The sequence below is a fragment of the Tachysurus vachellii genome, chromosome 6 (genome assembly GCF_030014155.1).
Source record: "Tachysurus vachellii isolate PV-2020 chromosome 6, HZAU_Pvac_v1, whole genome shotgun sequence".
Taxonomy (NCBI): Eukaryota; Metazoa; Chordata; class Actinopteri; order Siluriformes; family Bagridae; genus Tachysurus; species Tachysurus vachellii.
The window spans coordinates 7,149,375-7,172,338 of NC_083465.1; the positions used below are offsets into that span (position 1 = coordinate 7,149,375).

A 22,964-nucleotide genomic window follows, 5' to 3' on the forward strand; every position below is an offset into this window, starting at 1 on the left:
GTTTGCATGTTCTCCCCGTGCCTCGGGGGTTTCCTCCGGGTACTCCGGTTTCCTCCCCCGGTCCAAAGACATGCATGGTAGGTTGATTGGCATCTCTGGAAAATTGTCGGTGTGCCCTGCGATGGGTTGGCACTCCGTCCAGGGTGTATCCTGCCTTGATTCCCGATGACGCCTGAAATAGGCACAGGCTCCCCATGACATGAGGTAGTTCGGATAAGCGGTAGAAAATGAGTGAGTGAGTCAGTGAGTATATTTAGCTGACATTAGTGGTCATAAATGAGAGAACAGATTTCAAATAAATTGTGTAATATTAAATTCTCCAAAGTTACTAATTTCTAATGAATTCATATATTTATTTAAATCAAATCTGTTTATATTGTTTGCATTATATATTTTGTATTGCAATGTGCAGTATTTTATGATTTCATGAGAGTGGAAAAGAGTAAACCTCTACCTTGTTAGTGTTCATACATATAGTATACATATATAGAGGTAAACTAGGGTAAGCAATGAACCTGCAGTTATATACATTTATGATAATGTAGAAAAGATAACAGAATGTACAGGTTAAAGCAGAAATGCAAGGTGATTAGCGGCAGTGAAGTATAAGTGAGACATCAGGGTCCTAGTGGTGTAGTGAAGAGTTCAGTAAAGTTTATAGTTTGTGACTAGGAAGAAAAGCATCCTCAAGACCCTTAGACAGTTAACACCACCTTTTGAAGTTAATTCTTTTCACACACCTTGGAGTTGCCATACCACAATGTGATGGAGTTTGTAAGGATGCTCTCAATGGTGCAGCGGTAAAAACTGGGCAAGATCTTAAGGCGATAAGTGAACTTTTAGATAGATGTTAGTGATAGACATCTTACAGAGTGTTTAATAGCAGCAGACACTTCTCTATCTCAGTCCCATTGACATAGATAGAGAAGTGTCTGCTGCGATTAGATTTTTGGAGGACCACAACAAGCCCTTTCATCTTTGTGGCACTGAGGGTGAAGTTGTTAGTGGAACACCATGCTGACAGGCTTTGGATCTCCTCCCTGTAGGCCAATTCATTGTTGTTGCTGATCTGACCAACCACTTTGGTATCATCTACATACTTGATTAAGATGTTGGTTATACAGAGGAACACAGTCATGAGTGAACAGTGGGTTTAGCATGCAGCCTTGTGGGACACTGGTGTTCAAGAACATAGTATATACCCAATATATCCATATTAGCATAATATTCTAATGAATAGTCTAATGAATAGTATATTGTTTTAAGGGCAGGTGACGGCTTTGAGGGTATTTTACACACTTAAAATAAGAGGAAACATACTTGTGTGTGATGGGCATGTAATAAAATACCAGAAGGTGGATAGTACTATGGAAAGTTTTGTGTGAATGTTGTTACGGCCTAAGCCTTGATTTATGATTATTGATGTGTGTTTCCGTTCTATTGACTGGGTCTTCCTTTTCTTTTTTTTTAGGGTAAGCTCCGCCCCTGCACACCTGCGGCCCATTTCTGATTGACGCGCCGGGTGGGGATAAAAGGGGGGCCGACGTCGTACCTGGGGGGAAGAACTCCTGTCGCCAGGCCACTGCGACTACCAGTCTTTAGCTCTCTGTGAGAGCGGTACACACTTGAGGGGAAGCTCTTTTTGGCCGTCAGATTTGTGCTGACGACCGGTGGTGTTGAACTGAGCTTCGTGTGTGCGTCTTGTTGCCCAGCCATTGCTGATACGCTGTGTGTCCTTTTCTGGGTTCATTTGTATTCTCCTTTTGTTTTTGTGTATGTGTTTGGGGTGTGTTTTATGTGATAATTCCTAGTTGCCCGTGATGCGTGAGTGCAGCTAAATAATAAACCGACAAAACTGTCCTTTTTGACTCGCGTGTCCTTTTATGTTACTTGCCCCCTCCTCTACGAGCATTATTGAAAGTGGGGGTTCGTAACAATGTACTCAATAGAGGAAGACATTTGTCTGGGGTCTTTAACCACAGCATCCTGCCTCTTGCAGCTCAGGGTTCGACTTAGTGTGCTTGTTGAAAGAGTGTGTTAATGCGTCCGTGTGTGTTTTTCCAGGCAAAGAATGTAGATTTCCTGAATCCTGTGGTCAAAACATTGAAAAGCTGAAAGACTGCTAGAGGTTTGGTTGGCCCACAGCAATAAGCAATGACAGCAGCACTTGTTGAATGTGTATATACATATTGTCGGACACCGGAGAGGTATGTGGCCCTTTCTTCTTATGTGTACATACCCTAAAGGGGTTTCAGAGTCAACTAAGAATCAGTATGAGAAATCTTTCTCAGCGGATTTAGACATGATACTGTATAGGACATAAAGATCTCTAACACTTGAAATATGTCTAAACAAACCCATTTTGTCCTCCATAAACTCAGTTCATTGAACCAGCATAAATCAGCTGTGTTCCTTGGGCTGGTGTTTCACAGGGATCAATGTTTAAGCCTGTATATTTACAATATACATAATAAACATGGGAGAACAATTAAAGCAAAAATTATTGTATCAAATAAAGAAATTCAAAGACAGATTCAAAAGTTTGGCCTCTGTTTGTGCACAGTGAGTTGTATCCACATTACTACTATTAAGAGTGAATCATTTAAACTGGGTGCCAGACCTTTTATGGTCTTTATAGACAGAACATGGAGATGGTTTGAGAGTTATCTACTATGGGGGACTAGAGGTAACATCCCTGTGATGCTCTTTTAGCAACTCCAAGACAGAGATGATACTTGTCTCACAGAAAGGTCCAGGATGCACCCTTCAGGTAGGGGTGACACTTGAAATGTTTTCATATCCTGGGATGTTATTTTCAAGTGATGAACAAAAGAGTGTATAACTGAAACAGATTGGGTCAGTGGTAGAAGTGTTATAGTTACTGTATAAACCAGGACTATACATCCTTATCCTCACCTACAGTTAGGAACTGTGGGTAGTGACCAAACCAATAAGGGTGGCTTAGCTTACTCAGTAATAAGATGATGAACTCAACAATCCATGAGAGCCTCAGAGTAGAGACAAATTTTCTAGTGAAATAAGAAGAGCTTCAGGCACCTTACATGAATGTCCTCTGCAAGTGGAGAGATTAGTGCTCACTGTTGGCATGGGAACATCTGGAGATCCTCGTAGAAGGAACTGGTGGTTTTGGCTGCAGATAAAGAACTCTGAACTGTCTGACTGACCTTCTCAGTCTGCTGCCATGGTGACCCCAAACAGGAAAACCAGAAGCAAAAATAGAATGAATGAGTGATCAGAAACATCAAATCAAGATGGATATCAGCAAATTTCCCAGATCCTTCATGGTCCAAATCTGGATGATACCAAATCCATTACCATTGACTCCTCTGAGATTTGATGCAGTGTAACAGAACTGATATGTTAAACTCAAAGTCAACTATTTTATGTTTAAATAAAGTTTAACATATCAGTTCTGTTATAATGCCCAAAATTAAACTCTTTATAAAATCTGCTCACATACTTTGATCATTTGATCATTTCTTTCTAACCACACATACGGTTCTAACTGGTGCACATATCATAAGGTATAATTCAAAAGGTGTAAGAGAGATACTTTGGGAACATTTTACATCTCTTAGTGCTTAAAGTGGTTTATTGGAATTTAAACCAGCTCACCTATTAAAGCTCAATTATTACTCTATAACAGAATCAAATACAGAAGTGAAAACTGAAAGCTTGGTAGTTACAGGGAAAAATTGCTTGACACTTTTCTCAGCAGTTATCATCTTACAGTAAAGGGACATAGCAAAAGTAATTCAAAAAGAAAAGAAAAAAGGCTGAAAGGATTACAGATATGTCTGTCTGTCTGTCTGTCTGTCTCAAATCAGACTCCTCACATTTATCTGTATCATAATCATTGAATAAAACTAAAACATATGTTTTGATTCTGATTTGATGTGATTATTTGATTGGATGAAGATTTGATGTGATTATGTAGCCTGTGACTACTATTATCTGCAGCAGACAACATGATTTGTAACCTAACTAAAAAAAAGTTAGAAGCATACTGTTTTCTCACATTTACTGTAATACACACAAACACTGTTTGGAGAAATAAACCACAAAAGCTACTCGTGTCCTCTGTGTTTCTGTGTGTGTATGTGTGTGTGTGAGAGAGAGAGAGAGAGAGAGAGAGACTAGGAGAGAGAGAGAGAGAGAGACAGAGAGACAGAGAGAGAGAGACTAGGAGACAGAGAGACAGAGAGACAGAGAGAGACAATGACATGCCCAAAGCAGAGAATAGCTCAGCATAAGCTATATAATTATGTCCACATGTTTATGCCAAGCTGTGTGGAAGGTACCGTACTTTCCATGTTTTGCAGATTAGCCCTGATAGGCTGACTGTTTGGAGGAAGAGAGAATTCTCTTTTCACGTGAACACTCAAATTAAAGGGGAGTGTCTGTGTTCGGTATAGCCTATGTGCACGAGATACAGGACAGGACTTTCAGGTGTATTGTATTGTATTAATTTCAAAACAAAATCTCTGGTACTTTCTGTACATAAACTTAACTACTTTTTATTTTGCATTTATTTTTACGGTATAAGGAAAATGTTATTTAAAGCAAAGATTCAATCAGATAGTGATTGAAGATTGTGACGTATATTTTGGACTAGCATATACTAAACATTTCTGGAATCTTCCTATCTGTATTTCCTTTTCACTTTATATACATACAGGTGTTTCTGACATTTCCTCAGGCTGACTTGTCCAAAAAGTATAAAGGTCTTTACTAACCTGGGCACCATTTTTCATGCCATACATAGTAAGCAGTATGAAATCTATAAGGCTTTGTGGACTCCTGTTGAAATCACCCCTGTTCTGTCCTTTATGGTGCTTCTGCATTCTTAATTTATGTCCTTGCTGATTTTACACCTGCTATTAGCATCTCATGTGATCAGATCAAATGGTCAGCGCTACGTACAACAGCACATGGGATCATGTGTGTCTCAGAGACACATTGTGATCTGTTTACACAAGCCACATGCACAGGGAAGTTATCAGGGACACCTGTACCTATTGTAGTGTATGTGCACCTATTTGTAAGGTAAATGCTAGTGTGTGTCAGCATTAAAGGACCACCTAGTCACCAGTGTTACCTGGTTTTCAAGCACAATAGAGCTACTTCAAAAGCCTAACCATGCTATTCTGTCTATTGAGCCATTGTTCTCCATGTTGCATACATTATATTTATATTTTAAACCTCTCCACACCTCAGGTTTCTTACTGTGATCAAATAAAGAGCTTGTTAATGTAAGAATGCTTTCTTATGATTGAAACGGTTGAAATCTTTGAACACTATTTAAGGAAATTGCATGTTTTAATTCTGCTTCATTAAGAAGTGACTTCACGTTTCAAATATTACATTTGCAGAAGTGTGCAGTTGATTAGCTGTGTGTGAGCATTTGTAACTCCAACTCGTGTTTTTTTTTTCTTTTTTGCCTTAGTCAGCAGCTCCTTCCGCTTCACCGGCTTCACGGTTTAATCTAAAACACCGAACGATACTTAGGCCCAGAGACATAGCTAGTGTAGAGGATTTCTACTTTAAACAGCCAACTTTGCTGTTCCAAAATCTTATTTATGGAACATTACACTTAGCCAAAGCAGAATATTATATCTCTTTTATGACAGTCATTAAAAAGCAAGTACTGTTACTGTCATGTACTGACATACAACATTTCGCGCATTCATTATGTACATTATGTACGCTGCAATGATGTTCAAATATTAATAATATTCAAATATTATTTTAGCTTATCTTCTAATCGAAGGAACATTATTAAGCAATCAGAATTACGCATCAGCATCACGCGCACACGTTTTTTCTTCTCACATTTTATCCAACGTGAGCGTCTTATTTCAATCATTTTTTATAAAATGTAGTATTTTATAATAATGTTTAAATATAGAAATTGGTTTATTGTGAATACCTTAAATGAAACGAGCGATTAGCACTTTATCATGGTAACTACAGAAAATCAAGAGTGATCCGATCTCTTGAGACACGTGGAAACCCTGGGGTCATAACGAGCACAACCATAGTGTCTGAGGCATTGACAGGAAATGTGCAAACAAAAAAGTCACCCAAAGCACATCAGCACTGTTTCCCTGAGAAGACGTGTTTTTATTCGTTTGAAACTGTTTAACCTTCTTGTTACACTGGCAGATGTTGGGTCAGATGCTTGATGTTTATCACAATTGTTTAAGAGCTTGTCTCAGAAAATTGCAGCCTCGTATCTATAAATTATAGCAGAAATACAAGTACACTTTTTGTTGCTGTTTTTTAAGTAAAGGTACATCAGGTTGTGATGGTGTAGACTACTGTATCACACACACACAGTATCACACACACACACACACACACACACAATGGACAAATTAGAGATGCCAATCAACATGTCCGAGTGCTGAATTAAATTAGACACAAGTTGGTCGTGTTTAGAAAGATGAAAAAGAAGCTTTTATTTACAGCAGTATTGCACAAGGTCAGCAGAGCAAAGATTCAGTGCAATCAACAAATTTAAAATAAAAAAAAGAGAATCAAAGACAGACATTGTGCTACAAATGTACTGGGTCTGTGAGGTGGATCAGTTAATTTGCAGGTAATGAGACTGAATCTGGTTAAAAAGCCAGTGAACTGGAATGCAGATCGACCTGTAAATGATCTTCTGTTTGTTTGGTGGAAAAAAGTAGGAAGGAAGGTGCACAAATATTTGAACATGGACTATATGACATTTCTGATACCGGGAGATCGATTCTATCCCCATCTTTATATGGTTGATTGTACACAAGGCAAACACATCAAAGAACATAATGCAAAATTCAACTGTTACAGTATGTTGAAAAAAGTTCTTTGGTTTGATTGCTAAACCTGAAACAGTTAACACAAGCTAAAGACCGCTTGTAATGAGAAATTTCACTGGGAATGAAAGGAATGATTAAAAAAAAACAACAAAACAACAAAACCAATGACACAAATCAGTTGATTCATCTAGATGTCTATTAACATCAGTTACCATATTTAACATAATTAACGTATTAGTTGTTAAGTGCCAATAATGTAGGTCTCGATGCAATACTGGGGAAATAGCAATGCATAATCAACGGTTAGTGGAGATGCACGTTAATGCCATTGACTGAATCGTGAAGGAAGCCGAGTGTTTTAAACTCTACAGTCGCTGAGGCTATTTTTATAACATCATTACATCAAGGTTGACTCTAGACTCGTGATTAAGGCTGTTCTGGGTCAGCAAGAAAATAAAACCGCTTGAAAATCCGCTGAATAGCTTTAATCTCACACGCACTCACACACACACACAGTGTGGACGTACCACCCACGATGAAACGGCCAATGCAACCACACCTGACCAACCACATGTGTATTAATAAAACCTTTCATTCATTACATTTCACCATGGGTCCAATTTTAAACAATTAAAATCATTCATTTGTTTAAAAATATAAATTTCATCAAAATCACTTTGAAGTTTCGTCACTGTGTAGAAAACTCTCTTGCTCACTTTCATTCGTTTTCATAAAGGCTGCTCCGTGAGGGTTGGTGTTGTGCTTCAACAGTATTAGGTCACTTGGCCTCAAAGCGTGAAAGGGTTCTCTGGAGAATAACAGTGTGGAAAATCGCACCCGTACTAAGGGCCGGCTGTCCCTCAGCCAGAAGGTGGCTCCGTTTCTACAGCTCTCATAAGCCTCTGATAACCAGTCGCATGTTTCCTTGTTTACACCGAGATCTTCAGGCAATAAATGCTTATCCGGAACATTCCATGTAACGTTGTGTGGATACGATTTGAACAGAAGTGCAAATTTCGGTAAAGAGCAAGTCAGTAAAAAACGGGGTAGGCAGAACTGCAACATTACCGCTAACTAATCCACTTCCATTTTCAACAAGAAAACAAAACACAACTTAAATATAACAGAGGCAAATAAATACAGAACAAAAGGCAGATAAAAAGATATACACAATTTAAAAACGAACAAGCAAAAGAAAAAAAACAAACAAAAGAAACGGAAAACAGGCACCGAAGGTGAAAGACTAAAGCACTGAGGCCATGAAGGCACGGTTTCCAAATGTCTTTACAAAAACACCTTCTGGAGAGAGAGAGACGAGAGAGGGATGAGAGTGAGAGAGACAGACAGACAGAGAGAGGGAGACAGGGGGAACGTGAGAGAGAGAGAGAGGGAGAGAGAGAGAGAGAGAGGTCTCGCCCAGTGTTTTAATGGCTCAGCTTTTCATGTTCATGCAGGAAACATAGCTGTCCATGAATCCATGTTAAATCCCAGAATTCCCCACCCGATACCAGCACATCCTAATTCTGGACAGGGAATGTCAAAGTCGTCTGCTTTCAGTTGATATATAATCAGGTGCTCTCACAGAAAGAGACAGATAGAAAGAGAGAGAGAGAGAGAGAGAGAGAGAGCGAGAGCGAGAGCGAGCAGTTTCTGATGCTGTGTATTTACATATCTACAGTCTGGTGCTACTTGTCTGCTGGGTGCTCTCTCTGTCCATCATCTTTGTCTCAGGAAGAAATGTAACAGCCGACCAATCAGGAGCCCCATCCACACCATGATGGCCGGCTCGTTCTGGGCCTGTTGAGGGGCCACGCCGCCGTTTCTTTCTGCCTGTAGTGAGGAAAGAGGAAAACGTTTGACTGAGTGTGTGAATGCTGAGCTTTATTAAACCGCTCACAGAAAAAAACACTTCTGTAAAGTTGTAAAGATAAAAAGAAAAAAGTTGTAAAGAAAAAAGCAGTTTCGTTATTTCCACCAGGGCTTCCTTGACTATTACAGGCTTGTGTGAGATCGGTCACAGCTCAATGCTCTGCTAATGATGAACTGACTGGTAAGTAGCTTCATTAAACATACATACAACTCGACATTTCTTTTCTTACATCACCGGAGGAAAATCGTTCGTTGCTGACCCAACATGGATTGTCTACTGTGCATGGCAGGTCTTCCTTGAAACACCTAATCTAAAGACTGCAACTTCTAAGAACAGCTCACAATCAAGTCTCCACCAGTGAACAGTTACTTTAGTTTGATACAACAGAGTTGAAGTTAAAACTCTACTGATGCTCGCAGCCAGTCCCTCGAGTCTGCTTGTCGTCACAGGGAGGATTTTCCACATCTCTGTCATTAGCCTTGTTACGATTGATCAATATATTCTAGAAATTTCTAGAAAGCTGCTTTTTGACAAATGTTAAATAAAACTGAATTGATCTGAATTGAATTAGAGGCTAATTTCATGTCAGTCTCCCGCTTGATGCTGTCTGGCATCATGATCTGCAAGCAGAGTTACGGCTAATAAAATGTTAAAGACGTGGCTTTCTGAGACCTGGCAGCAGTCAGGCTGAATCAGGTGGCCTCTTCTATCCCTTGCTTTTGGCATACACACATACACTCACACTCACTCACACACACACGCACACTCACACACACTCACACTCACACTCACTCTCACACACACACACACACACGCACGCACACTCACTCACACACACTCACACTCACACTCACTCTCACACACACATGCACGCACACATACACACACTCTGACCCAGATAAGAACAGGGCATTTTCCCCTGGAGACTTTTGGCAGAACTCAGCAAGAAAACACACTCCAGAATAAAAAAAAGGAAAAAAAAAAAAAAAAATCCTGCACCGCATAAAGGAAGGATGAAAAAAAAAAACACAACACAGAGTCGAGAGGACTGCCTCTACTTCACCTCCAGGATAAGAATCGTTTGCCTCAGGCTAATAAGTTCAGCTATAAGAGCTAACAATGAAGGACGAATAATAAAAAAAGAATTAAAAGTAATGCAGGTGCAAATGCTTGGAGATGAAAACACAGGAAAGCAAACTGATACGAACTTGAAGCATGTGGTCCGAATTAGCAGTGATTATTCCACTTGGAGAAAAAAGCGTTTTTAATAAACAAATACTGAGAGTGAAAAATAAGAGAGGCCCTGATTCAGGAAAAAAAAAAGGCCAGCCAAAAACCACAGCGTGCCCAAGAAGTCATTGTGTGCTCAGCCAGAGGAAACAGGTGAGGAGGAAGTGGAGTAAAATGGAAGGACATTTAACCCTGTGGCGTGGCACAGAGCGAAAGAGAGCGAAAGAGAAAGAGAGAGAGAGAGAGAGAGAGAGAGAGAGAGAGAGAGAGAGAGAGAGAGAAAACTGCATCAGTATAATGAATGACTGTCATTCTGGATTACTGAGATGCAGCAGCACCAAGTCCTGAGAAACACACATGTAGACTTAACCTGCTACTCAATCCCAGGTTAACGTCATTCTAAACCCTGCTTTAAACCCTGGACAGAGGAATGTTTCACACTGCAATACAGAGCAGCGGGATTAGTACTGCTTTGAGACAATAGGAAATTGTTAAAAGCGCTATACAAATAAATTGAATTGAATTTTTACCCACGACTCTGCACACTCTGTGGTGCAAACCGTGTACACTGTAAAACAACGTGGTGTTAAAGTTATAGCTAGATTCTTAGCAACAAGACAGAAACTGGACGAATTCCAGAGGCAAGATCCAAAAATAATCCTGGGTTAAGTATGAGCAGTGTGAATCCCAGGATTCTGATTACACATCTGAGTTTAAAATGCCCCAGAGTTACTAGTTTCAGTCTTGTTTTGAGTAAAAGCTACACCAAAGCTTCTTTTTCTATTACACACATGCACATGTTTGGGTATTTTTGGTAAGTGATGTCTTCGGTAAGTCTAAGCGCGACTTCGTGGTGCTCTGCTGCAGAGACAGCACGCAGTCCCACTGAGCCAAGTGACAGACGCAGCATCCCTTTCATCAACCCCAATTAACTTCCATACCAGTGTGTAAACAGCATACACAAAAATAATAAATCACAGCTAGAGTGAAAGACTTCTTTGTATATGTACACAGCGTGACGCGGATCATTGGCACGGCTCTTCAGAGTAAACTGCAATACAATACGCAGCAAAGTGCAGAGAGAAACAGAGCAATAAAGAAGAAGATGGTGGTTAAGCGTGTCACAGCCACTCACTGGCAGTCATTTCTCAGGGAAAACTGGAAGCTGCTGCATGAGAGACCACATGGAAGAAAAGCAGAGAAGCCACAAGCGAACAAAGCCAGACAACTGCAAAAACACTCTGCTCAGCCCGGCTCGCCCGCTGCAGTGTGGACGAGACGACATGCGCTTTTTGTTTTTAACAGTGCTCGAAAGAAAGTTTCATTATCTCTATAAAAATAAGTATTTTTATTATTCGGTTGTTTATATTCATTTATTTTGGATGACTGCTTAAAAAAAAAATCCCATTTTGAGTGTCAGGTGGAAATAAATCTGGGGATAATTCTGATTCTCAACCTGTAAAATCTTGACAAGCTCATGACAGCCTCAGATACTTATTCTTGCCTGACAGGAGTGGATCCTGATGTGGTCTCCTGCCGCTGTAGGTCATTTACCTCGAGATTTGATGTTTTGTGTATTCTGAGATGCTTTTATGTTCATCACATTTGTAAAGAGCAACTACGCGTGTTACCTTAGACTTCCTTTTTTTCTGTCCTCTCTTATCAACAAGCTGTTCTCACCCACAGAACTGTCCCTCAATCAATGGTTTGATTTCTGTTTGTTTTTTTCACACCATTCTGTAAAAGTCCCACAGGTATCTGGTACCAACCTCCATGTAACAAACAGTAACTGAAGCACTTTTTGATTTTATGCATCGTGCTGCTGTCACATGACTAGCTGATTAGATAACTGGATGAATGTGCAGGTGTTCCTAACAAAGTGGAAGGTACTGCTGCTCTGCTCCTCAGGGGAAGATGACGTGCAACAGAAAAGCGCTGATGCACTTTGATGACATCTCTCCGCAAAAACACTTCCGATATTCTGTTCTGGATTCAAGCTGAATTTATCTCTGCTACTGCGTAATATTGTAAGTAATAGTAATAAAAGTAATAAAAGTAATATCGGGGTGACACTGATTCATCTCAATCAGACCACAGTTCAGATACCTATATTATATACTACTATATATCTATACTAAATATGACATTCCGATACTATACACTATATTCCTATACTACATACTCTATATTTCTATATTATATACTATATTTCTATACACTACATTCCTATACTATATACTATATTTCTATACACTACATTCCTATACTATATACTATATTTCTATATTATATACTTTATTTCTATACACTACATTCCTATACTATACACTATATTTATATACACTATATTCCAATACTGTACACTACATTCTGATACTATATATAGGAATGTCCCATTCACTACTAAGGGAGCTAGAGTGCAGATTGAGATGCCCCCTTGGTGTACCAGGTAAGTGGTTAAAGAATCCAACATGGTCTCACCACTGTGTAGGATGAAATGCTCACAGGTGGAAGTGCTCGCTTGCTCACTTTTTATGAAGCGGCAGTTCAGATTAGGGGATAGAAAGAATTTTCCTACAAATTTTACATCACTCTTATCAGTGGTTTGCAGACCTTAATTCACAACCTGTCTTTGGTCACGTGCTGCAAACCTGAACGGATAGCACTGATTTATTTAGTGTGGTCACGGTACGCATCTGGTCTACTCATTCCTCTGTTTGTCATGAGAATGCAAACAAAATGCAAGCTCTGCAACAAGGTCCACTGACATTTATTCATCAAGCAGCGCAAAGCAAAGCAGTGACATCAGGAGAAGAAAAACAAACTTAACACGAGGGTTTAAAAAAAGACCGTACCCATCCATTTTAAACTTGACCGGACAGCTCGATTCAGGACCCTGACTACGAGCTGAGCCTCGAGTGCGTCTGCATGGCGCTGAGTTGAATGACCCAGTGCATAATTAGAGCCTAGAGTCTAACCACAGGGTAAACATTATGAAGTCAACTCGTCCCGGTCACATACGAACCCTGCCATGCAACACTGTCTGCCTCGTCTAATACTACAGCTACTGCTAGCTCCTCTGTACGTCTGCGCAGGCTACATGCCTTGCACCTTAAAGCAAAGCGTTTAAGATCGTGTGTGTCTGGCTCATTAGTGGCAATATAATGAAGTGTGCCTTTAAATCCACCAGTTTCACCACAGTAATTCTATTGTACAGAGCTAAACAAGTGACACGTGAGAGAGAGAGAGAGAGAGAGAGAGAGAGAGAGAGAGAGAGAGAGAGAGAGAGAGAGCAGCTCATGTGAGATAAGCTATTATCTATTTGCATAAAGAGCTCAGGTTCTGGTACATGAAAGCAAGCAATGCAATGTCATTCTCATGCTAGCATCTGACATCAAGCTAATGTTGTCAGAGTTAATGAAAGAACACCACAATGATATGATCTAAAACTTAAAGATTTTCAGAGGAACAAATCCAGATTAGATGTTGATACGACACGGAACATCCAGCTTTGATGACCCAAAAGGAAGCCTGAAAACATGTTTGTTTCCCAAGTCTACTGCTGATTAATATGGAGTAAAAAAGAGGACACATTTATGTCATTATATTATGTTTGTTGCACTATGTATAAATGTAATAAGTGCTTAATAAGCATCTAGTCTGATAGCTGATGAAAAGATTCATTGATTTCTTTGGGGCCTGATTCTAACACACACCATCTAAAGTATTTAAAGTCTAGAAGAACGTACTGCGCTCTTAAAAAAGACAGATACACACAAAAACTAAAGTCCACCAGAGATCAGACTGTGACAGAAATGTAATCATAACAACCATCCTTTTTTCTGTAGCGCTTATCCTACACAATGTTGTGAGGAGCCTGGGGACACACTGGACAGGCACTCTCACACTCACTCACTCACTCACACTCACACTCTCACACTCACTCAGACTCACACTCACACTCTCACACTCACTCACACTCACTCACTCACTCACACACACTCACACTCTCACACTCACTCACTCACTCACACTCACTCACTCACTCACTCACACTCACTCACTCACTCACTCACTCACACTCACTCACTCACTCACACTCACTCACACTCACCCACACTCACACTCACTCACTCACACTCACTCACACTCACCCACACTCACTCACACTCACTCACTCTCACTCACACACCCTCACTCACTCACTCACACTCACTCACTCACACTTTCAGATAATAATTTGTTTCTGAAAGGGAAACTGTCTGTTCTATGAAAAAAGGATAATGGAAAGCAAAAGAACTTGTTTTGCAGAGCATCATACGTGAGACACATGACACTGCACCTGTTCTGCTTTCTGGCATATGAATATGACATCGCTCTGTTACCGACATCTTAGCCACTTCTACATGGAGGTAAAGGAAAGCACGACCAAAACGAAACAGTTCTGGGAAAGGTGACAGGCTGTCTCTGAGTCAGAATCGCAGTCGCGCTTTCAAAATTTCGTAATCGCTCTTGTGCTTCCTGCTCATCAAGACAGCTGTGTAATACTTACAGGAATGTGACCGAACACTAACAGTTACCAGCACAGGAAATCTAGTATGATTGTAATATGAAAATTAGCATTTATTTGTTAGTCACTAATCAGGGTAATATAATGAGGCATCCTTTTAAATCCACCACTTCGCAGATTCTCTTCTGCTAAATACTACAGAGTGTAAGAGTGGTTTAGAAATGTGACAGCCATGATGACGTTACACTTAGGACTGAAACACAAACATGCAGCGGATTGAACATTTGAGTCATTTTTACTCAACCCTGCAACAATAATTTATCTATTTTACAGTGCTAAACATGTGTGTGTGTGTGTGAGAGAGAGAGAGAGAGAGAGAGAGAGAGAGAGAGAGAGAGAGAGAGAGAGAGAGCGCGAGAGAGAGAGAGGGAGGACATGGACAAGTAGCATCTCCTAGCATCTGACAGAAAGCTAATGTGCCAGCGATAATATACAGGACCGCTGTGAATGGTTCCACTTAGAGACCATGAAGATGGCTTTGGACTGCAATTGAGTCTCTGAAGATTTCTTCCTCATGTCATCTCAGGGAGTTTTTTCCTCACCGCCGTCATCTCTGGTTTACTCATGAGTGACAAATTTATATCCTGAATTGATATATTTCTGTAAAGCTGCTTTGTGACAATGTCCACTATTAAAAGTGAAGATGAAATTAAGTTAAATAATGAAAGTACACAGTGATAATCTAAAGTTATCTTTAAATAAAAATACACTGAAACGATCCAGAACAAATATAGTATATAGAGTTACTGTAATCCAACACTGGAAATGTTTGGTACTGAATTGGGTACCAAAAAAAAGGAATAATAATAAAAATAAATAAATTGGACATATATGTATAATAAATGCATCTCATCTGATGCTTACTGCAAGTCAAAATAAAATAATAAAAAAAGGTAAAAAAAAAACCCCAAAAAAATATATTAAGAGTTCTGTGCTCCAGTTCACTGAATAAAAAAATTGTTAAATATCGATATTCCTAAAAGGAAATCCAATTTCTCTTTCACTAACAGGTTTCACACAGATCCTTTTTACAAGAACTGGTAACCTCCTAATGTACCTTAAAAAAATTTCTGTTTCGGAATGCACCACAAGACTTGTGAGAGGTGACTGCTTAGGAAAGGACCTTGATTTCTGACAGAAAATGAAGTGATGCAACGTTCAGAAATAAAAATCGGAAAAAAAAGTACACAAATCCTCAAAGGAAAGTCTTCTGTTTCTCTAAAGTGGCACAGGAAATCTCAAAGGCTTTCAAGAGTCTAGTTCCTCATAATGATCTCAGATAGAACGAACTGTTATTACACACACACACACACACTCGTGTTTCTCACCTCATGAAAATAAAGCTGGTTAAATTCATCGCCAATGCGCCGCAACTCTCGCGCAATCTCTCGCTCCGCTTGCATGTCCCCCGCAGATGCTGCTCCGTGGGGTGGATAGTGGTTATGGAGAGCAGGCCATAATTCTAAGAAAAGGTAAAGAAAGAAACGAGAAAAGATAAATCATGTGCTATGAAACTTGCCGTCATGAACTAAAAGTTTTTTTTATTGGGACGGTACAGTGATAGTAAAACTTAACATAGTAGTCAAAAAAGTTCATGATACGTGACAAGTATTCTCTGTAGTGTGATGTCACATTTTACGCAATATAAAAAACCTTTTCCATCTGCTTGCCTTTATCCTGTTGTCTTTATCTTGTTCCTGGTTGCCGTCTTTCTAGAACAAATAGCTGTGTAAAGTTCTTCAATCATAAGAAACTGTCATGCGTTAACAATTTTGAAAAGCTCCTGATATAGTCGGTGTGCGAATTTCAAGACGAGGGTTTGTAAAAACCCAGCGCTGAAACGCTACAGACCTGCAGTAAATCTGATTTGTGGTCAAAATCGACTCGAGGAAAACAGCGAGGCTAAGCGCTAATAATACAACCACAATCTGGCTGAAGGTGCACTGATTCTCCAGCTATGACTCAAGCGAGAAGCAGTTTTACTGTTATTTCTCATGCCCAATCATATTACGACCATATGCAACTCATTTCCACATGTCAACCTTCTTCAGGCTTTCACTATAAAATAGCCAAAAATAAACCCCAAAATGCACTCTTGATATTACTCAATTACATCGTCGACTTTTACACGCTCGGCCATGGGCCAACGACAACGATACTGACGGGTAATAATGTAGTGTTTGTTTGTTTACATTGTCATCTGTCACTGTGGTCGGGTGGATTTGCGATGTGCTCTGTTTTGACTTACACACTAACGTGATACAGTCTGTTTCTCTGTGTCAAACATGTCACGGTGTATGCCAGACTCCGCTCTATTTCATCTCAGCTGCCACAGACTCACGGGTTCATGCTTACGGAGTCGTCTGACTGACATTTTCGGTAGGTTTCGCAACGCAAAACACAGCCAGATTTGTGTGCTGATTTGGTGACAACAATGAAGCCAAAACAATGAATTGTTAGTGATGGGGTAACTCCTGCTTCGTGTAACAGACAAGAGCCCTGATTAGTTGAGATAAGTGTTTCTCTCCTTCTCCAAGCTGCATCTCAGAGACAGGAAGCTATAGCAAAGCACTCCAGTTAAACGATTTATCGCAGTACTCATCTCCTACCTTTCTATAGCAGAGAACAGAGATGGTTGGCTCTCGTGTCTGGGCTTCACAAAAGATTATTTTGACTGCCAGAAGATAAATTTTTCCTGCTCAGCCATACGCAGAAATAGAGACAACAAGCAAATCAGCTTAGTCCCAGCTTACATTGTGAGGTCAGACGCACCCTACCTCAATGTACACTCTAAACACTGGGGGTTGCCCTCGGTGCAATGACAAAACACACTTCCTGTGGGGATGTGAAAAGGTACACGGACCTCCTAACTTAAACGGATGTTCATGCATGTGAGTGCAGTCACATGTGTAAACAAAAGCTGTGAGATTCAGCAATAAATGCGAGCAATGTTGACTTTAGGGAGGAAAACACTTGTCATCCAACAAGTATGGACTGTTTAATAAAGTTCAGTACAATGAAAAGGGCAAATCGGGAATTGATAAGTGATAAAAGTGTTTACTGAAGTTAAAATAGCTTGCAGAACAACAACACGTCTTCAATAAGCACAGAAATACTACGTTAAAAGACATCATGCACATTTCGCCACTCTGTTGCAAGGCGAGACGTCTAAAAGCTGTTTAACTTCGTGCGTGGAAAGTGATATTTTGATGATTTTGTCACGCCTGTAAACTTCTAAAACACACATGCAAGCCGATATAAGTGATATAAGAGATATAATTGTGAGGTTAACGTGCACACAGCGTAGAGAGTAATGTCAGCATGCAATGCCAGCACTTTGACTCAACACACTGGAGAAATGGGGAGGGGGAGAGAATGGGGGAGACGGAGGGGAGGGGGAGAGTGTGTGTGTGTGGGGGGGGATTTGGCAGTGGTTCCTTACCATGATTGTGCGCGTCGCCTCGCGCTTCTGAAATGCGCTGCAGGGCGTGAGTTATCACTTGACTAGACGGACTCGGGGTCTGAGTGGCGGTGCTATGGGTGATTAGCGGAGAACTCGGTTCGCTGTCGAACGAAAAATATCCACTGGACGACCTGGAGAGGGTTCTGAACACAGGCGACCTTGACTGGTAAGCCACACGGATATTCGGCACCGCGATCGCTGCCCTATAAAACACGTCCAATTCGCCCGGCTGAGGGCTCTCACACGGCTCGGCCCGGGAGCCGCTCTCTCCGCGTTCCCCCTGCTCCTTTAAGAAGGCTGGGCCATCGGCCCGGTTTTGCCGTCTGCGGGATAAAATAACACAGCAGTAATTACCGTTTCTGGCATGCGGCTTAAAAGTTGTTTTTATTTGTAACTCGCGCACGAGCGAACTACTGGCACCGTCCTCCGAACAGCCTACGTGACACAACGGTTTTTTCCCGTTTTAGTGCACCGCTATATTTACTAGCGACGCCAGGGGTTTGTGTTTTTTCTCTGATGGCCGGGTCACGCGAGGCAGAAGCTCCGGTCAAACTGCGTCACAACTTCTCTTCATTCCGAGACAACTTCCTATTTTTTTTTTCTTCGACGCGAATCGTCCGAAACACGCTGTGTTTGAAACGAATCTTACAATCTGGCAGCTTGTTAACGGCGCTTGAAGATTTTTTATAAAAACAAAAAGTCACGCACTGCGCCACCGGAGAACACGCACGCGCTTAGAAACCGTGTCTCGTGCTCAAGAGGAAACTGCTTTATAATATCGCTGCGCTGTATGTAAACGCATTGCTTTTTTGTTTATATGTTCGTGTGCCAGCATTTCTAAACCATGTCATTCCGTGCGATAACTCACGGGCGATGTAGTGCGCAGTCGAGTCCACGCTGCGGAATGTTCCACACTGCTGTAAACATTAGGAGAGGCGCTCGTGCCCACGGCGATGTGACGGAGTATATAAGCGGCACGAAGCGCGAGACGGAAGCGCGTGTCCTCGGCATCACAAACGATTGGATTGCCGTGCAGTTGACTGGCAGACAAAAAGCCAAAAAAAAATTCATCCACAAATAAAGTTTTCTGGAAATTTGAGCTCCTCCTAGTGGCTCAACTTTGAGCAACTGCCCCTTCGGAAATAAGCGAAAAAAATATTCAAGCATCCGCATAATGTAGACTAAGAAAATACATAAATAACAATATTTGGTAACCTTCTGGTTTTCATACCATAGTGATTTTATAGGTGTTGCGTTAAAGTCATATGAAGGGAATCTCGTTTGAAGTTCTGTGAAGGTTATCAAAGCTAAAAAAGAATCATTTTACCATCCCGACGACTTTGATCCGGCGCTCGTGCGTGTGGGCAACAGAGAGCAAAACAACAACAAACAGGTGCTCGCGCTCCCGTGTTTTCCACAACACGGCTAAATAATTCAGCATGATCAAGCGGCAGACCGACAACGGCTTTTTTTTTAGTTATTTTTTTTTCTATTTTCGACTTTTATCTCTAAGACAGATGTCTTGCAGAGGCGCGTTATGGTGCCGCGCCGCTTTGTCGGTTTATTTCTACACTAAAGCCCAGCGAGTTATTTTGCAATTTTCTTCAGAAACAATATTAACATCCATTAACTGCCCTAGAAAGTCCTGAATGATCCAAAAGGCTGGAATGCATTTGAAATTGCACGCAATATATAAATATATATATATAAATATATATATATATATATATATATATATATATATATATATATATATATATATATATATATATATATATTAGTCTCCCTTTATTACTTAAAATCACTAATACCTTCTTGGACCTGGTAGTTTTTCCGACCAAAACAAAAGATTTAATCCAAAAATCCTTCCTGATTACGACGCAATGTTGTGTCATACTCACCTGGACATGTTCCTGGAGCATAAAGCCTTTATGGCATCAAGGAGAGAAGAAAAACCGACGAGGACGACGTGTAAAAACCATGCAACAGAAATCCACCGTTTACAAACGCAAGCAGAAGCGAGAAGCAGTCGCATTTAGAACTTTCTCTGATTGCAGGCAGCTCAACAAGGCGTAATGTTCCGAGTTGTCCTGTTAGTGTAGGCGGAAGTGGAGTCTTTCGGTTCGCGCTGTCGATATGAAGCGTCGTGCGGGTTTGTTTTCGAGTCTTTTGTTTGCGGCGATCCGACAGAAAAGCCCTCTCCGTTTCTTAAACTTCCTCAGAGCGACTCCGAGCGCGCGCACGCGGCTGTGTGGAAGCTCTGCGTTATGGTCACGCAGTAAAGCGCTTTTTTTGTTGGCTCCGCCCAGAAGGGTGGGATCTGTAACCTAAAACAAACGCTGTAAAGAAGACAGGGGTTTTTTCTACTGAGACCCTGGACCGTTTCTATCTATATGCATATACGTGCAGGGGACGTCCTATGTGTACTTACCGCCTTGCAGAAACTGCAAAATGTTAATCATTTCTATTAAAATTCTGTTCAGAAATATCACACTGCAGATGTTTACATGTAGTCAAAGACACAAACTAACTGAATTTACACAAACGAACCATTAAGTGAACACAGGTTTGATCATTAATACTGTCATGTTTTTTATCTGAATGCTGAACGACTGGTTTTGATGTTTTGTGACAGTTGTTCATTACTCCCTTGTTTGTACTGAGCATATAAACTGAACACAGTTCTTTAGAAAAATCATTATTTGCTTTTCCACTATCTTCTGCACTGCCTTTTGGCTATATGATGTTGAAATAAAGGTTTTTAATACTGACAGGACAACATGGGGGGGGGTGTTATAATGTCTTCTGGGAAACATGAATTTACTCCCCGGATAGTAAATGTATCGTGGTGCCTTCAAGAGTCCCAGTAAATGTCTGCACCTCTTGTAATATGTGTGTACGAGTCCCTCATTGTGAAAGGATGGATTTCAAGATCATATAGTCAGCGTTGGAAAGGGGTCAGTTATGCAGAACCTGGAGGGTTTTTCAGTTAAACTGCTCATGACAAACAGGAGACTCGAGAACAACTTGTCACAAAACATAAAACCAGTCGTTCATCATTCAGATAACACACAGTATTAAGAATTAAGCTTATGTAAACTTTCGAACCTAGTTAATTTGTGTACATTCGTTTATTATGTGGCTTGTGGACTATATGTAAACATATTTTATGTGAAACACACTCTTCAAGTCAGAATCTCAGAACCTACGAGCCATCAGATTCTGCAATGCATATGTAAACATCATCTGTACATTATAGATTTTAATCTGTATAATGGGGAAAAAGGGGGCACGGTGGCTTAGTGGTTAGCATGTTCGCCTCACACCTCCAGGGTTGGGGGTTCGATTCCCGCCTCTGCCTTGTGTGTGTGGAGTTTGCATGTTCTCCCCGTGCCTCGGGGGTTTCCTCCGGGTACTCCGGTTTCCTCCCCTGGTCCAAAGACATGCATGGTAGGTTGATTGGCATCTCTGGAAAATTGTCCGTAGTGTGTGATTGCGTAAGTGAATGAGAGTGTGTGTGCCCTGCAATGGGTTGGCACTCTGTCCAGGGTGTATCCTGCCTTGATGCCCGATGAGCCCTGACAGGCTCCCCGTGACCCGAGGTATTTCGGATAAGTGGTAGAAAATGAATGGGGAAAAAGAGTTTGATCTGTTTTTTTTTTCTGTTTATCATTCTTTCTGTTTCATTTGTTATATTCATTTGTTGATATTGCAAAATGTATATGTCCACCTTTTCCGTTATGTAGAAACCGTAAATTAAATACCCTTAACAGTATTATACATGGTTTGTCCTCTACAGGCCATACATCCCATCGATGCTTGAGTGATTTGACTTGACATCATTTTCAAATCAATTCACCCCTTGTGGCATGAAACACAGCTAGTTTTTTTATTTATAATTAATTATTAGTGAATAATAAATGATTAAATCTGGTTTTGTAGCTGCATATGTAGAAAGACTTGCGTAATGTTTGGCGTGAACAAGTTTACAAATTCAGATGCTGTATACAAGATAAATGTTTAAGGCTGTTCATGTTAAATCCCAAATCAGTTTTTTAATGAACCTGGATGATGTTTTTCAGAGCATTTGGTTGATGTATAACAGTGCATTATTTTTGTGATACGTTAGCTATATGTATGGGGTCTAAACCATATGTTTTAATAGGTGAAATTTGGCTAGTTGCTGTTGCTGTTTTATACCGTACCAAATTACCTAATTTATGCAGTTAGATAGCTACCGAGATTTTGACAAATTCTGTATTATTTTTGCAGACCACTCTTTCATCTGATATTGGTATACAATCTGATTATGTGGAACTGGAAAAGCAGGTGGTGGGCTTGGGTTGGAATTTTGGGCAGCTAGTTATTTATGCTAGACACCTGAGAAGACATAATAGAAATTTAGATGTTGAAGAATGGAAAAGAAGTGGCAAGGAAATGGAAATTTAATCACCATACAGGACATAAGCTAGGATGGAGCCACGTTCTTTCTCCCAAACTTTAGTTGTTTCATGACAAAGTTTCAAAATGAAGGTCCGGATATTTAAGTAATAAAATATGATGGGGTAAGCTGTTACAGGAAGTACTCAACAACAGTCTGATGTGATGTGGTTAAGTTCCAGAAGATAATTACTTTCCTATAACAGCATGTTTTGCTGTTCAATGAAATGTTTTTTTGGCTTATGCCAAAGTGATTTGCCGGCGGTTTCTTGTTAAGAAATGACATCATTCTTTTTACATACACATTCTTTTTCATACTTCACATTACATACATTCATTACACTAATTCTCTTGCTGGGGGTCATGGTGTCAGCAGGTTGAGAAGGTCAGCTGAAACATCTCTATCACCTGAAACAGAATCCAGTTTCTCCTGTGGAATTACCGTATGATACTGAGTCAACATTTCAAAATAATCTTTTTAGTGGGTCTTGTTTGATAAATCTCTAGCGCAGGAAAAAAAGTGAAATCTTATTCAGAATCAAGTTACACCCGAGTCTATTAAAAAAT

The 22,964-nt window shown here is 40.4% G+C and overlaps 2 protein-coding genes across 5 annotated transcripts in view; one reads left to right on the top strand and one right to left on the bottom strand.

Moving 5' to 3' along the window:
* anapc1 (anaphase promoting complex subunit 1) overlaps window positions 1–1,906 on the top strand; it is an 84,873-nt gene extending 82,967 nt beyond the window's left edge. The window contains exon 50 of the transcript XR_009648587.1: window positions 1,472–1,906. The gene's annotated coding sequence lies outside the window, so the exon portion shown is untranslated. The remainder of the gene's footprint in view (window positions 1–1,471) is intronic.
* A 4,551-nt stretch (window positions 1,907–6,457) lies between these two features.
* Window positions 6,458–20,363, bottom strand: bcl2l11 (BCL2 like 11). 4 transcript variants are annotated; one of them, XM_060871958.1, is made up of 4 exons: window positions 19,859–20,363; window positions 17,937–18,280; window positions 15,823–15,956; window positions 6,458–8,654 (listed from the first exon to the last, which is right to left on the bottom strand). In XM_060871958.1, the coding sequence occupies exons 1-4, from the start codon at window positions 19,990–19,992 to the stop codon at window positions 8,541–8,543; spliced, it is 726 nt and encodes a 241-aa protein (XP_060727941.1). In that variant the 5' UTR covers window positions 19,993–20,363; the 3' UTR covers window positions 6,458–8,540. The 4 variants fall into 4 exon arrangements, with proteins under 4 accessions (XP_060727941.1, XP_060727938.1, XP_060727940.1 ...); XM_060871955.1 differs by lacking the exon at window positions 19,859–20,363 and adding an exon at window positions 18,826–19,615; XM_060871957.1 differs by lacking the exons at window positions 6,458–8,654; window positions 15,823–15,956; window positions 19,859–20,363 and adding exons at window positions 15,963–16,202; window positions 18,826–19,631.
* Window positions 20,364–22,964: the final 2,601 nt, after the last annotated feature.

Excerpts from the sequence above, each read along its gene's own strand:
- bcl2l11 (XM_060871955.1), bottom strand. The coding sequence starts at position 19,130 with ATGCGGATGCTTGAATATTTTTTTCGCTTATTTCCGAAGGGGCAGTTG. Across the intron at positions 15,957-17,936 it reads AGGCGACGCGCACAATCATG|AATTATGGCCTGCTCTCCAT; the intron begins GTAAGGAACCAC and ends ACCTTTTCTTAG. Across the intron at positions 8,655-15,822 it reads ACCAGCTTTATTTTCATGAG|GCAGAAAGAAACGGCGGCGT; the intron begins GTGAGAAACACG and ends TCCTCACTACAG.